This window comes from Periophthalmus magnuspinnatus, chromosome 14 (assembly GCF_009829125.3).
Source record: "Periophthalmus magnuspinnatus isolate fPerMag1 chromosome 14, fPerMag1.2.pri, whole genome shotgun sequence".
NCBI classification, from domain to species: Eukaryota; Metazoa; Chordata; class Actinopteri; order Gobiiformes; family Gobiidae; genus Periophthalmus; species Periophthalmus magnuspinnatus.
Genome location: NC_047139.1, coordinates 8276275 through 8292831, shown reverse-complemented (window position 1 = coordinate 8292831; position 16557 = coordinate 8276275). Strand labels below are relative to the sequence as shown.

The 16557-nt window shown below is 38.3% G+C and overlaps 1 protein-coding gene across 1 annotated transcript; it reads right to left on the bottom strand.

Annotated features, from left to right (window-relative positions):
• Window positions 1–7341: 7341 nt before the first annotated feature.
• LOC117381021 (ras-related protein Rab-38-like) lies at window positions 7342–15816 on the bottom strand. Its single transcript, XM_033977855.2, has 4 exons — window positions 15362–15816; window positions 13077–13207; window positions 9705–9842; window positions 7342–7509 (listed from the first exon to the last, which is right to left on the bottom strand). Exons 1-4 carry the CDS (start codon window positions 15552–15554, stop codon window positions 7342–7344), a joined length of 630 nt encoding a protein of 209 aa, XP_033833746.1. The 5' UTR covers window positions 15555–15816.
• Window positions 15817–16557: the final 741 nt, after the last annotated feature.

The following is a 16557-nucleotide window of genomic DNA, read 5'->3' as shown; positions in this document are numbered from 1 at the left end:
TTATAGACTATGCACTTCTTCTTTTGAAACACAGGGTATATGCAACTATATACATTACATAAGGCATGCCCAAATGTTTTCTTGGCCCTCAAACTGCCAGGTGAATTGGCCCATATTACCGTAAACATTACCTTTTACTCTACGTTTCTGAAAATCTACTTACTGCCCATGTCAAATATATATTAATGTGTCCCGTTGAGGATGTAAACGTGAGTAAAGGTCCCTCAGACTGTCAGGTGAACTGGCCTAATTGATCATAATCAGTACTTTTTACAGCAAATTTGCGTAATCCTACCTATAAAACCTAAATAACATCACTTAGCATTGTCATACAGACCTAATATTAATATTTCAAGCCTGATTTAAACTATTAAGTCAAAACTATGTTAAGTAAACCCATCTGAATTATCCACTGTATTGACCACTGGCTTTCTGTGTTGAATATTTTTTTCAAAATATGACCCTCGGTGAAAAGAGTTTGGGCACCCCTGGTCTAGTGGTTCAGTTTAACTTGTAATAAAAATACAGATTTGAAGTATTTACTGTATTAGTGACCAGTCTATGGCCCTCATTCGGCCCTCAGCTTTGTCTGTGTTTTTGTACGTGGCCCTTAATGAGAAAAGTTTGGACACCTCTGCTTTACATCCATCTATACGGCCCATATGTTTCCATGGCCATATCATTTTGTACAAACATTTGGAGTGTAGCCAGTTTTAAGTCAAAGCTGTCTGCACTCGTGTCACTCCTGCTGATAGAAGTTCATAAATAAAAGAATAAACACCAAAGTTATGCATCCAAATCATTAGCTAGTCTGTGTTATGAGACTTCATGGTGGTAATATAATCAATCAGTCAATGCTTTATCCATATTTTGATGTCTTAAAAGTGCCCTGTGGAACATTTCTGGAGTAGGAGAGGCCACATGCAGAAAGATATGTAATAACATGTCCATGGAGTCAATCAGGACGGACCCCTCAGCAGAAAAGTTACACAATGCCCCTTTAAGTTTCTATTCTTAGCTGAAGCGTTTCACATATGGCACTTCAGTCCTTGCATATTTTCATCTTATCTATCATTTTGTGCTGATAACAGGAAACATTTCTCTGCCAGACTTTTTCAAACACATTAACAATAAGCAGCAGATGTGCCGTTAGCTCCAAGGAACAATTTAAAACAATGCATTATCCTCCTGTCCCTGTCCTCACTGAAAGTCTTCGCTGAGCACATAATAAACCCACTTTATATAATTAAATGTCCTCTGCAACCAGTAATTACTTCATGTTAAATTAATATCTCCAAAAAGATTAAAATTATAACTAGATTTTACCTGTTAATTGTGCCACACTGCCTCTGTGGACCTTACAAAATTAATTAATCATACGTTCTAAAAATATTAGAAGACTGAAGGTGCTGAAATGCCATACAGTTATACGAGTACTACACTGTGTTTGTGAGGAAGAAGGGAGAAGAGGGTGGGAAGGGCATCTGGTATAACATGTAGAGGCACATTATTATGTCTTATGCAGAAGATGATTTGCTGATGTGGCCTTGGAATGAAAAAGCTCACAAAGAAAAGGCAGCATTTTCTTTTTATTTGTACACAGTGGGGGAAAAAGCTTGTTTTTATTTCATCACCATCATCTTTGTCATTATCATCATTAGTATTTTATTCCAGAGTTAAAAGACACACAACAATTATTCATGTATTCAAAGTTTTTTTTCAAAATTTCGTCCCCAATTTAACCCGGGTGTACTTAGTGTCGTCCTGTTCTTTTGGTAAACCTATTTTTTATGGTCTAGACTTGAATTAGACGTAAAACAGATGCCATCCTGAATTTGTAAATCTCTGGTTCCATTAATAACTGTTTTCATGTTGTTTCCTCATCACAAAAATACCTGGAGTTTTGATGTGTCTCATTCACACATGTTTCACACCCTGCATATTTATTTGTTCTACTAAATGGAAAACAACTATTGGAGATGCAGACAGACTGATAATAAAGAGTTACTCAAACATGTGTGAATGAAAACAAAACACAACTCTAGGTACGTTTTTGATAAGATAACACCATAACATATAACATGGCTTAAAGCTCACAAGAGTCAATTTTGCGTAATATAGGACCTTGAAGCAACATATCAGTTCTAGAAATAGTGAAAAAGTCCTTATCCAAAAATAAAAGTACATAAAATTACATCTTTTCCTCAGATCCGCTCAATAATTATATATTCATGGCTGTAACATTCTTTCAAAGCACGCACAAGTATTGCAATGACCTTAACATGCTCAGCCCGACAGATCTCTCCATGTATTTTATGTATTTTTGCTGATGTTGGCAGTAGCATCCGTAACAAACATGTTCGTTTAATTGATTCACAACACCCCCGCTGTTTCAGATGACATTTCACATGATGAGTTTGTGTCATGTTTTTGCACTTTGTTGCAGATACATAAGCATAGAAGCCACTGGACTGTACAAACCTCCATCACTGGACTGTAGTTCAAGGTTAAATGCATTCACTGAGTAGAAAAACTCACTTTCAAGTCTATTCCACTATTTACTTAATTTAATCAAGAATCCATATCCAGGATCTAGGGAAGACACGCAAACACACAAATCCTGCATTTTGTTTCACTTAACCGCAGGGTTCAAATGTTATTTCAGCTACTTTAGTCCAGTTTTGGGCTGTTTTCTGATCTACGTTATAATGTTTCCTCATCAAAAACATACCCGGATTCGTGTTTTGTTTCATTCACACAAGTTTAACACACAAACCTGCATATTTAGAGCTCTCTCAAATGGAAAACACTCTGTTCCACCTTGTGATATCAGGTGCCCCACTGTGTTTTTGAACTCCATACACTTCTTTCACGAGAATAATTTGCCAGTATTCACTGAGCTAAAGGTAAAAGTTCACTGTTACCCTGAAAACTACCACTACATGACATGACATCACAAGGTGGAACAGGGCATTTTGGGCTTTGGGGATGCAGACAGACTAATAACAAAGTATTACTCAAACATGTGCGAATGAAACAAAACAAAACTCTGGGTATGTTTTTGAGAAGGTAACAACATTTTAACATGGCTTAGACCTCACAGGAGTCAATTTCTTCAAGCCATAGTGTACATTTCCACTCAGAACAAGTTGTTTTTTGGCATAAATGTTGATTACATACACTACACTAAGAAACCGCATGGCTTAACACAATGCCAATAGCACAGCACAGTTTATCCAATTCAATTTATTTCCCAGCCTTTTATGTACAATGCACACAGTTTGAAAAGAGTTGCCTCTATAGTGCATGTTATTACACATCAAAGCGCGCCGTCAACACTGAAGCAGATGCATAATTTGAAACAGTGAATTTTAAACAGAGCTGGAGGCGGGATCAGGCCGCGTTACCGCCTTCAACGGGACGGAGAGGAGCACGCAGTTAAACTAATGCTGACAGGAGCAGGGCTGGATCAGGGTCAGACCAAAACCTGCATAACAAAGGACTATACGAATACTTATGGGCAATGCAAAAAATGAAGCAAAGCAACACAGAAGTAGTTTAATACTGCAGTAGATTAGGGAAAATGATCTTGTAAATGGTGTGGCAAATCTCAGAGGAACTATCCAAACATAAGGAATGAATTAAAAGATGCAAAATTGTCTACTATGTGACCAGAACATACTAGATTGTCTAAACTAAATGTGTTTTGGTTTGCTTTAGTCTCAGCGTTAGTGCAGACCTAGTAAGTACTGGTTCATTGAATTAAATCACAGTTTCTACATAATAAGGTTCAATTACTTTTCTTAATTTCCTTCTGGATTTCATTCTGGCTTAGATCTTTTGTTTTGACGTCGTTGTTTCCTCCTGTCCATCTTTTCCGAAGCTCCAGACCTGGATTAAACACAACACAACAGGTTTGATCTCGCTTGAATTATTCATTTATTTGTTCTCACCTCGTCCTGAAATTTAAATGACTAAAACTGGAGGAACTGAACTTTGAAAAATGTGTAAATAACCAAAAAATGTTTGCATGACGCGCTTAAAGAAAGTGGCTTACTTTGTCTAATTAAAGTTGTGTACAAATCGCCTGAAGCTTTTATCTCTAATTGAAAAGTCTATTTAATGGAAACATCTCTTTAATTGCCTCAGTGCCATTATCTGAGCCACTTGTGTTTACTCCTTCACTGGACAAATGCTTCAATGATCTCATCGTTCCCCAGACTCTAGACAGTATATGGCATGTTTTAAAGTACTGTACATGCACGACAACTACACAGAAAGTACAGGAGAAGCCATTTTGTGAAATCAATTTGCAATACGCTCTGTAAAAGTGCTAGTTTTAACACGAGCCAAATAGCCAAATCCAAGTATTGCATTTTGACTACCACACATCCTGTCGCACTCCCAAACTTTACCTATAATGTGAGCCATATTTTACTTTGTTTTGATCCCTGTCCAGACACCAATCAATTTTAATATAAGTAATTTCTTCAAGCCAAAAGTGCAGATTGTATTACAAGTTTTACATCAAACCATTTTCGTGTAACTACTGTAATGGCGGCTTGTTAAAAGTGTAACTACCGTTGTAAATATTAAATTAAAAAAGACTAGACAGTTGCCTTTGAGCAGAAGTTGAATGTCAAGAACTAAAGGTTTCAGAGTTTCAAAGAACTATCTGATATTTGCAGATAGACAAGAAGATATTGCACCTCCTGTGTGTTGGTAAACAGGATTATAGCAGTGAACAGTGAATCTAGACATCACTTTTTACCTAAACTGTATATTCAATTCATAATCAGCCCAAAGCCAGACTCAAGACCAGAGATGACAGAGCCTTTTCTGTGACAGCATACAAACTATAGAACAACCTCCCGTCTTTAAGGCAGTTTAACGCTAGCCTCTTCTCCCTGGCATTTAATACTAGCTAGACAGGATATCTTGGGGTTTTATTGGGGTTTTATTGCCTTAAGGCCTTATAAATGTCGTATTATGTGAATATTTGTTGTTTGTTGACTTTTTATGTGCAGCACTTTGGTACTTGACGTTGAAGTTGTATTTAAATACGCTGTATGAATGAAATTGAACTGAACTGAATTGAGCTGTTTGTTGCGAGAGAATCAAACAATTGTTATACAGCTGCTAATTACTGACATAAGTAACAGAACCTAATACATTAAATACATGTACACCAGTTGATGCTACCATAAAACGTAATTTAACACCATCAATTAACTTAAAAATCCAAGTTATCCTATTAATAAATGCACTTTAAAGGTCTTTACAAGTGCAATTTCACAATTTGACTTGTTCACATTAGTAAATCCTAACACAATTATAAGTAAGTAAATATCAAAGCTTAGAAAACTCAGTGGGTATAGTTCTCTTTCAAGGAACTCTCTGTAACTGTGGAAAAACTCTTGAGCCGTTATATTATGTGGAGTTTGTGTGAAACCCTGACCCAGTACTTGGTCTAATTCCTGATAACGGCGCTGATGAGATGTAATTGAGGAGAGAAAGTAGGACGTTTGAGCAGGATGTTTGCTCTGAGTGTGAGGAAGATTTAAATGATTAACACAGAGCCTCAGATGCAGCAGATCAAACAGATAATAACACAGAAATACACACACGCATTTACACTGTTTCTCTTCATTAGAGATACAGTCGTGATGCGAATGTGGTGGAGGAGGAGGCTGCGGAGAGAAGTACAGGAACCGTACGCAGCTCAAAATCAGGATTCAGTTCACAGTGCGGTTTTAAAAACATCCAGGAGCAATAACATTTTGAGAGAAAATTGAAATATGAGCTGCTTTATTTATCCCAGGCAGTTTATTGAATAGAAAGCAGGGAGACACATTTGTAAATAGCACAATATAAAACTTCTGTGTTTTGATAATTGTGAGAAGAAACATCACAATTTTACAATTATTCAAAACTATTATGACGCCAACACCAAACAACAGTGAAATCCTTAATTTTTTTCATTCTCGTTGTCTAATACATAACCATTTCTAAATTTTTTTAAAAATGAAATCGTAAAAGAGACGAACGGCCAGAAAGAAAAATAATTGAAATTACTTTTTTGCTTCTAAATTGGTTACCGTTATTATATTCTAGCACTTACAGTGACTTGCATAATCGCTTTTACTGATTAACCTGTCAGTCCTATTTTCAATCTAAAACATGCACAAACCCACCAGCTCCGCAATCCATCTATAATTCAAGATCTGGTGGGTTCCTGGGTGCTGCGCTGCTCTTGACAGATTGTCCCAGAGACACTAAAGGATGGGTCAAAGGCAAAGGACAAATTTCCATACCATGCACTGTCAGAAAAGAGACAGCCTTGAATATGTACTTCAGCCATACGACTGAAAGCACTGGTCATTATGTTCATCTCTATGGTGTTTTTACTGCAAGAAATATCACAAATAACATGTATTTTTTCTGTTGTACTGATCAACACTTGACTTGCCTGATGGTGTCAGCTGCTTTTCTCCATGGAGACACCTTTAATGCTTTACTGTATTAGTCTGTGACAAACAAGAAACTATTATTAGACAAACAACATCTCCATGCAAATCGGCACATAGCAGTTCCTCCACCACATGTTATATAGTGCACCTTTATAAAGTGTTTTGTTTTTATTTCAATAATTTCCACTAATTTGTTTTAATACCTGAATTAACAACTTTTCTAAATAAAAAAAGAATAATAAAAAAAAAAAACAACACAAAACCATCATCCTTGAACAAATGACTGTCTTGACGCAGGTTGTGTCAGATTTTTACTGTCCTTCATCTCTACAGACCATCAGCTCCTCGACCTGGACATGTGGCCACACAAGTCACGTGATTGGTCACATCTTGGGGCAGCGGGAGGGGCACAAAAGGTCACCACTAGGGGCAGCAGGAGGGGCAGAAGGGGTCACCTCTTAGGGCAGCAGGAGTGTTAGAATCGGTCACCACTAGGGGCAGCAGGAGGAACAGAAGAGGTCACCACCAGGGGCAGCATAAGGGGCAGAATCGATCACCACTAGGGGCAGCAGGAGGAACAGAAGAGGTCACCACCAGGGGCAGCAGGAGGGGCAGAATCGGTCACCACCAGGGGCAGCAGGAGGGGCAGAATCGGTCACCACTAGGAGAAGCAGGAGGGGTAGAATCGGTCACCATTAGGGGCAGCAGGAGGGGCAGAATCGGTCACCACCAGGGGCAGCAGGAGGGGCAGAATCGATCACCACTACGAGCAGCAGGAGGGGCAGAAGAGGTCACCACAAGGAGCAGCAGGAGGGGCAGAAGAGGTCACCACTATGGACAGCAGGAGGGGCAGCAGGAGGGGCAGAAGAGGTCACCACTTGGGGCAGGAGGGGCAGTTGATGTTTAAGTGGTCCCGGTGGCTGTGGCTGTACCCGGACAGGACCAGAGACGTGGGTTCTCTCTCCAAACCAGGGTTTTCCTCGTTACTCATGATGTGCTCCACCAGACAATTAGCAGCCTCCTCGATATTTGTGTTTTCCTTTGGGACACAAGAAAAAAGCAATGATTCAACAGTGAAAGTGTGTTTGAATTTTTTCACACACACGCACACATTCCATGATACTTGGAAACATTACATTGATTTACATTTATTTCCCGGTGACTGATCCTAACCTTCACCATAGTCACTACTTCCCTAACCCTAAAGTCTAAGCATAATATGTTGTAATCCCTATTTAATTATTTATTTATTGATTGATTGTAACCTGATCTCTGTCTGCATAAAGGCGACAGCTCCCCATAGTGTGAGCGTGTAGACAGATTTTTATCCCCACAACATAATAAATATCCAGCCGCCACATCAAAATTGGGATTAAACGAACTGATCCCGGAAGTAAACCTGGACTAGATCATAACTGAACCAAGACAAGTGTAAATGATGACCCAGATGGTGCTGTGGAGGTCTTCTTTCTTACACAATTGAAACTGGAAATCAACAATCACTTCTCATCACTTAATACTTCCCAAACTTTTAAAGAATCATATTTTATAGGAAAGAGCGCCTCCCACAGGACAAAATGCATCTCTTTTTTCCTAAAGGATTTAAGAAGAGATAAGATTATACAACTTAAATTATCGGTATCATCCTTTCCAGCGCAGCATATGTTTAAGTCCTGTGTCCTTGTTCAGGTCTTGCTATCCTAGATTGCAAATTGATCACTGTAATTTTAAACAGGTGACCTTATTACGAAACTAACTGGTGCTAACCTTTAAAATATAATAAGATCTACTCATGTTGACTTCTGGCTAGCGACGCTCTTATTGTTAGCTCGTCTGACTCTCCCCTCGCTGTGAAACTCATTAGAAAGTCTCTGAGTTCATTCACGCAGAGCTGGGAATTTCCACTGTCCTTAGACACGACCCTCAAAAACCCTGCAAATGTCAGACTGTACATAGAGACACAGGACAGATAATTATGAACCCATGAAAGCAGGTTGACTGTTATAGCTCTGTGTTTAAAATATGTATGTATTTAGGCGTGGATAAAAATGTACCTTTGCGTATTTTTTTAATAAGCTATTTTTGCAGTCTCTTTAAAAATAGTTTAAAGGTCCTACTGTATGTTCTGCTGTTTTCTGATCTATGTTACAATGTTTCCTCATCACAAACAGGCCTGGAGCTTTGTTTTTGTTTCATTCACACATGTTTAACACACAAACCCTGCATATTTAGGCTGGTTGAACTTGGAACAGCACAGTTTGAGGTTCGGAGATGATGGCAGAATTATAATAAAGTATTACTCAAACATGTGTAAATGAAACCCAACAACTCCTGGTATGTTTTTGAAGAAGTAATAACATTCTGACATGGCTTAAAACTCACAAGAGTAAATTTTGCATCATATAGGACCTTTAAAGTATCGACAGTACTCAATATTCTAATTTTACATATCTCCTAAACAACAAGTGTGATCATTTCTAATCATCATTATCATTTTTAAGGTATTTTACACCTCTATCTGTATTTATTACTTGGTACAAAATGAAATATTTAATCTTTATCACAAAAAAAAAGTTAACTTTAATATTACCATGTTGTTTTTCACTAGTTTTGATATAGACAGAAGACAGAAGTTTCGTTTTTTTTCTCCAGTATCAATACTTAAAATTAGAATGTAGTTTCAGTACAGTGGTCCCTTGTTTATCGCGGGGGTTACGTTCTAAAAATAACGTGCAATAGGCGAAATCCGCAAAGTAGTCAGCATCTTTTTTTTTTTTAACAATTATTATATATGTTTTAAGGCTGTAAAACCCCTCACCACACACTTTATACACTCACATATCTCTCTTGTTTAATTAATTAATAGTGACCCATGCGTATTTCACAGTTCCTCTGATCGTGCCTCTTCGTTCTGGCGCCGCTTCACTTTAGTGTCGATCCAACATTTATGTACATTTGTCTGAACACATTCTGTACTTTACAAGAGACACGACACGGAGAAGACTGAAGGACAATGGTCTACAGTCCCTTAGCCAATCAGGACGCAGAACACAATGCACGCTCAGACACTGTAAAAAAAAAGCATGCGAAATTGCACCAAAAAATCTGCGAAACTGAGACCGTGAAAGATGAACCATGTTATAGCGAGGGACAACTGTACTGGTTTTAGTATCAATTAGTATCTGGCTATTGATTTTTTTACAACCATACATTGCCTATTTGTCACCATTGTACCTTTGCCGAAGTCTCAAACCAGGCCACAAATCCATTCTCTTTGCAGAAAGTGTCCAGTTTGGGGCTGTGAGATGCGAGCTGGTCCGATTTATTGGCCAAGAGCACCGCAGGGACTGGTCTGCCGTGGTTCAGAGTCACCTACAAACCAGAGAATAAATCACATCAGACGTAAAAGATGCTAAAGACAGCTACAAGTACATTAACTGTGTGAAAAACAATACCTTGAGTAAATAGGTTGCCTCTTGTTGTCTAATAAAACCACAAGAAATATCGCTTTGCGCCAAATTTGCTCCTAGCTACAAAAAGGCTTTTACTTTGCTCAGATTAGCTCGCTCACAAATCTACTCAGTGCGTTTATTGTTCTTTGGCTTACAGCAGCCGAGAGACTTCATAAAAAGACCTTAAAATAGACACGTTTTCATTCAAGTTGTCACAAATAAAGTATAATACAATTGCACTGCTGCCTGAAAAACTAGTATTAGAGAATTATTTATCATAGTAGCACTTTGAGATTTGTTGTTCAAATGTAAAGTGTGTTAGAAATAAAATGTATTATTATTATTAGTAGTAGTAAACAGGGCGACTTGTAAAATGTCATTAGGGACTATGAAAGCTTCTTGTGTCCTGGATTTCTATAGCAGTAAATGGTGGCAACATAGGATTGATAATAGATATATCTCTTTACGTGGGACGAGGACTATCTGTGGTTTGCAGACATGTGAGGTTCAGTATAGACTACAAAGCAGCGGGGCAATCTCTGAAATGAAATCTAGTGTGTTATAGAACATCAACCAACCACGTAATAAAATAATACACTATGGTTCTGACAGTTGTAGAGCAATGCACAACAGCGTTTCTTTTAAATGTTTATGTTTTAGAGTGGATTTTCAGAGCAACACGAACCAACTTATCAATCTATTTAAACAAGACAGTTGTCCTAATATTTTAAAATAGAGTAAATGTATGTTCACACTTGCTCTCGCTCACTCACATCAAAACTGGGACTAAACTATGACTAAACCTGGAACGAAACCGAGACTAGACCATGGCTAAACCAGGACTAATCTGGGCTCAAACCAAATCAGGCCAAGTCTGAACACACCAATTTGCATAGCATTGCATATTCCAGCTCCATTGGTGACAACCTGAAGGAAATCTGTGTGAATTCATGCATTCATACACAGACAGCTGGGTGAAGGTTTTTTGCTCAATTGCCAAAAAAAAAAAGTCGCCACCTGGATTTAACTAAGCAAATACGTTGTGGTTGCTGCAGTTGGTCCGGTCGAGGTTCAGCAACAGTCTGTGCTCAAAGAATGAGGTCAGTTGACACCTGAATATACTGAATGACCAGGTTATTCCATCAATGGATTTGTTCTTCTCTGATGACACGGGCATATTCCAAGATGACAATGCCAGGATTCATCAGGCTCAAATTGTGAGTGGATCAGGAGCATGAGACATCATTTTCACACATGGATTGTCCACCACAGAGTCCAGACCTTAACCCCATTGAGAATCTTTGGGATGAGCTGGAGAAGCTTTGTGCAGCGTCAGACTCGACCAGCATCAATGCAACATCTTGGTGAAAAATTAATGCAAAACTGGATGGAAATAAATCTTGTGACGTTGCAGAAGCAAAATCAAAACAAAAGGTGGTCCAACCAAATATTACAATGTTTTACCTATTTTTATTTTTTTTTGTCCAGGCATTGTACAACGCTAGTATACACTGAACGCATCTGGGTTCAAACCGACAACCTTGCAGCTATAAAATGACAACTGACCAGAGTAAATAATGTCTAACTACAAATTAGCACTTATTTGAAAGGACAAATGTTTAAAGTTAAGATATTCACACACATACATACAGTACATGACACCAACAACACAAATCATAACAAGCACACACCTAATACAGGCAACGTAGGCGAGATGTCTTGCTCAATGATACAACAACAGCATCCAATTCCAATAAAAGAATTGAAACACCACTTTTTGATCTGTGTCTCTATCTTCTGATATAAGTGTACAATGTCTCCCATAATATATCAAAGTATTAACTAGTAACTTAGCTCTCTGCTGCCCCAAATGGGAAAAACAATTGGATTCATGTTTTATTATGGTTAAAAAGAAGTAGCAAACATAACACTCCAAGCACCAAAGCAATACTTGAACTATCTGAACCCTTTTACTGTCTAACCCTGAAAATTTGAAAACATTTCTCTTGGTGAATTGTAAAAAGCACAAACCCATTTTCTTGTATCTCTGCAGACCAAATATGTGACAGCTGTAGTCTCTTTGTCCTAAATAAAAGCGTCAATGGCATTTCAGGCAGATGTTTGGTCAGTCGTGACAGCGCACCGCAGTGTTCTTTGACATTTAAAACACAAAAGGTATGAAAATATGTCTCTTGTATTCAGTGCTGTGAATACCTTGGCCCTCACCTAAAAAATGTTTCACTTTGTTATCTGCAACGTCAGGATTTCGTATCTACTTTTTGGAGCTAACATTTTGAAAACCCCTTTGTGCGGGCCGTCAACATGGTAAGCCAATATTCAGTTTCTTTACAGAGAGTTTTATTTCTGAGAGTCCAGAAAAGTAATTCCACTTGCAACATACAATAGGACCTCGAGCTATTTGTGAACTCCTGATCTTCAGAGCAGAGCGTCCTTTGTTTCATGAGTTCCATGCATTCACACTTACTAGTGCACAAAAATCTATATCAAAATTGGGATTAGACTAAACCAGAACTAGAACAAGATCAAGCTAAGTGCACTCAGGACTAAACCGGGTTCAAATAAGCACAAAACCAGGACGTGTATAGTTACAGTAGTAGGTTAAAAAAAAAACAAATTTCACTGTTGATAGAGAAACAAATCAACTATATGCCAGTTTTGGTTCCATATGGATGTGTCTACTTGCAGATCTTAACCTTAAACCAGGTGAAAACATCTGTAATCTAACACAAATTCATACTTACTCTTTACAATACTGTGACATCACGTGATTCTAGTTTGTATTTTGAGTCTCAGGGCTTCAACTATCAATTATTTTGCTAATAATCTACCGAGTTTGATTAATCCATGAGTTGTTAAAAAAAAGGCCTGTAAATATGAGATTTTTACCAAATTTTACCTGGTTAAAGCTAAAGTGCTGCATGATGCAATTTTTTTTTTTTTTTTTTTTTTAATCAAAAACACTAAATGTACATGTTTCCTGTGTCATTTTGTTATAATTCTTGTTTTGTCAGAGTCATAAAATCCCTGAGCTCTGTGTGTAGCCCAGATAACTTAATTTGATTACTAAATTAACTGACGATTATCGGTTGGAATTCATTGATTAACTTGTTTCGGGTTTAGTGCGTCTTCTTACTTTGGAGTCCAGGTCGTCCTTCCACTTGAGCACAGCCTCAAACGTAGAAGCTCGTGTGACGTCAAACACCACCAGAGCCCCCACAGCCTCTCTGTAGTAAACTCTGGTCATGTTCCCGTAGCGCTCCTGTCCTGCAAAGCACATACATCTCTCACTCAAAAGCTAAACGAATCAGAATAGAAAATTAAAAAAAAAAAACATAACGCATTAAAACCAGTGTGCAGCTCTAAACAGAACGTCTGTGAAGAAAAGTGAAATCATGTGACTGAAAACAGAAACATGAGACATCTGCATTCCTCCAGATTCTCAGTGGACACATGGCCTGACACACTCCTTTCACAATAACTGTGTTGGAAGTGCGTTCATTTCTTCAGAAAATATTGCGATAAACCGTAGTAAATCATTTTGAACCATCATAAAGATCATAAATATCTGCAGAAATAAATCTAGTCTAATAGGCCATATGCAGAAGACACTACGCTTCATTTTAATACTAAATTTTAACTTTTATCAGCAATAAATCACATATTGTTGGCCAACTTGTTTTAATGTTCTCAAAGCCATGTCATTGCTTTGCCTAGAATGTGACAGTGTGGCATTAAACTTGTTGTCCATCTTGCATTTATTAAATACAGAGGTTGTACTTCAAACATGCTTTCTTAGTATAAGGGGGGTTGCCGCTCCACAGATCTTACTTGGTGCCGCCTGCTTGACAAACCAAGATCAGATCCGCTCCCATGTACCCACAGAAAAATGACTAATAAAACGGATATAAATATCGACCTAAAAGTGAAATAAAATCAATTTAAAACAGATAATGTAGACTAATGCCTTTGTTTTATATGAATGACAAGAATTTACTTGGTCACTTCTGCATACTTAGGCCTACTCTGAATGACCACTTACACATACTTAGGCCTACTCTTAATGATCGTTTACACATACATAGGCCTACTCTTAATGTTCACTTCTGCATACTTAGGCCTACTCTTAATGATCGTTTACACATCCCTAGGCCTACTCTTAATGTTCACTTCTGCATACTTAGTCCTACTCTTAATGACCACTTACACATCCCTAGGCCTACTCTTAACGTTCACTTCTGCATACATAGGCCTACTCTTAATACTCACTTACGCATACTTAGTCCTACTTTTAATGATCACTTCTGCACCCTTAGGCCTACTATTAATGATCACTTCTGCACCCTTAGGCCTACTATTAATGATCACTTACACATACTTAGGCCTACTCTCAGTGACCCCTTCTGCATCCTTAGACCTACTCTGAATGACCACTTACACATACTTAGGCCTACTCTTAATGATCAGTCATGCATACTTAGGCCTACTCTTGATTATCACTTCTGCATCCTTAGACCTACTCTGAATGACCACTTACACATACTTAGGCCTACTTTTAATGCTTACTCATGCATACTTAGTCCTACTCTTAATGATCAATTATGCTTACTTAGGCCTACTCATACTTAGGCTTACTCTTGATGATCAATTCTGCATACTTAGTCCTACTCTTAATGATAACTTTTACATACTTAGGCCTACTCTTAATGATCACTTACACATACTTAGGCCTACTCTTAATGATTACGTTTAAATACTTAGGCCTACTCTTAATGATCACTTACACATACTTAGGCCTACTCTTAATGACCACTTCTGCATATTCAGACCTACTCTTAATGCTTACTCAGGCATACTTAGGCCTACTCTTAATGCTCACTTACACATACTTAGGCCTACTCTTAATGACCACTTCTGCATATTCAGACATACTCTTAATGCTTACTCAGGCATACTTAGTCCTACTCTTAATGATTACTTTTACATACTTAGGTCTACTCTTAATGATCACTTACACATACTTAGGCCTACTCTTAATGACCACTTCTGCATATTCAGACCTACTCTTAATGCTTACTCAGGCCTACTTAGGCCTACTCTTAATGCTTACCCAGGCATACTTAGGCCTACTCTTAATGCTCACTTACACATACTTAGGCCTACTCTTAATGCTTACTCAGGCATACTTAGGCCTACTCTTAATGCTCACTTACACATACTTAGGCCTACTCTTAATGCTTACTCATGCACACTTAGGTCTACTCTTAGTGCTCACTTCTTCATACTTAGGCCTACTCTTAATTGGCCTACTGTGCTTAAATGTGATGTCTTATTAGATCAATCCCAGTGTATTAGAAGGGTAACCATCAGTTTTTAAGACTTTGCCTCTTAGTGAGAGTTTTTTTCTCTTTCTGCACAGACCTGCTATGTCCCAGAGCTGCAGTCGGACCACTGTGTTGTTGTCCCAGTGAATCACTTTGAGGGCGAAGTCGACTCCGATGGTGGCGCGGTAATGCTGGGAGAAGATCTGGTGGACGTACCGCTTTATGATGGAGGTCTTCCCCACTCCCAGGTCCCCAATCACCAGCACTTTAAAGAGGAGCTCCTGCTGCATGGCCACGGCCGGGAGCCACAATACCGCGGTTAAAAGGGAGGAAATGTCATGAATTAAATAAAAATACACCACAAAGTAATGTTTTTGGAGTCTACTAAACTCCTAAAAAAATAGACTGCGTGTCCAAAACATCACCAAATGCAAAAGTTGTACACTCAATAAAGGAGAAGAGTGAGTGTTAATGAGAAAAGCTGAAGTCCACAGTCCAGTGACAGTCTGAATGAGAGTTTAAGTGGAAGTTTTCAGTGGGACTCATGTGAGAGGGGCCAATAACCCGTGCTGCATTCAGGGACTGTGCGTAAAAACTCTCACACATGCAATCATTGTGGCTTTATGCTATTTACAGGATTATAGAAATGCTAATCTACAGTACAGTACATGAATAATCTAATTTCAAAGTTATATTGAGATAACGTGTAAAATATAAAGTAGCATTGGCTATATTGTGGGACTATTTTAAAGAATTTGGAAAAAAAAGTGTCTAATTTTCTCACTTAAGTAGGCTATAGTATACACATAACATATTAATCTGTTGTGCTTTTTATTCTCTTGGTGCATCCAGTTCCATATAGGGCCTACCTACTTCAGTTTGTGTCCTCTTACATCTGCTGTCGTCATGCAGCAGTACTGATGTGCACTTGAACGCACCAGACGCGGTGCTGATGAGGGGCCATTGACTTCTCCATCTGAGCTCCTCACACTATAAGATCAATGCAGTCAGGAATGGGCTTTGTTTTTGTCCCCTGTTGTTGTTCGTTGTACATTAAAGTAGTTTTATGACTGCTGTAGGTAACGTACCACACATTTGTTAACGCGCTGTTATAGTTCTACTTGTAGTTTTAAACATGAACATAAGGGGGCGATGTCCATCTACAAAAGCAGCCAGAGACAACAGCCTGCAGTTTATGGGTTTGTCACATGATCAACAATGATCACTTCCTCTGCGTCACAAAAAACGTCCAGTAAAGAGGAGTGCGTGAGCAGCAGATAGTTTTAGATCATT

What these genes read in the sequence shown, in the direction of transcription:
- LOC117381021 (XM_033977855.2), bottom strand. Translation starts at nt 15,554, where the DNA reads ATGCAGCAGGAGCTCCTCTTTAAAGTGCTGGTGATTGGGGACCTGGGA. An exon ending in GCAGCTCTGGGACATAGCAG is followed by an intron (nt 13,208 to 15,361) that starts GTCTGTGCAGAA and finishes TGTGCTTTGCAG; the next exon opens with GACAGGAGCGCTACGGGAAC. An exon ending in GGTTTGAGACTTCGGCAAAG is followed by an intron (nt 7,510 to 9,704) that starts GTACAATGGTGA and finishes TGTGTCCCAAAG; the next exon opens with GAAAACACAAATATCGAGGA.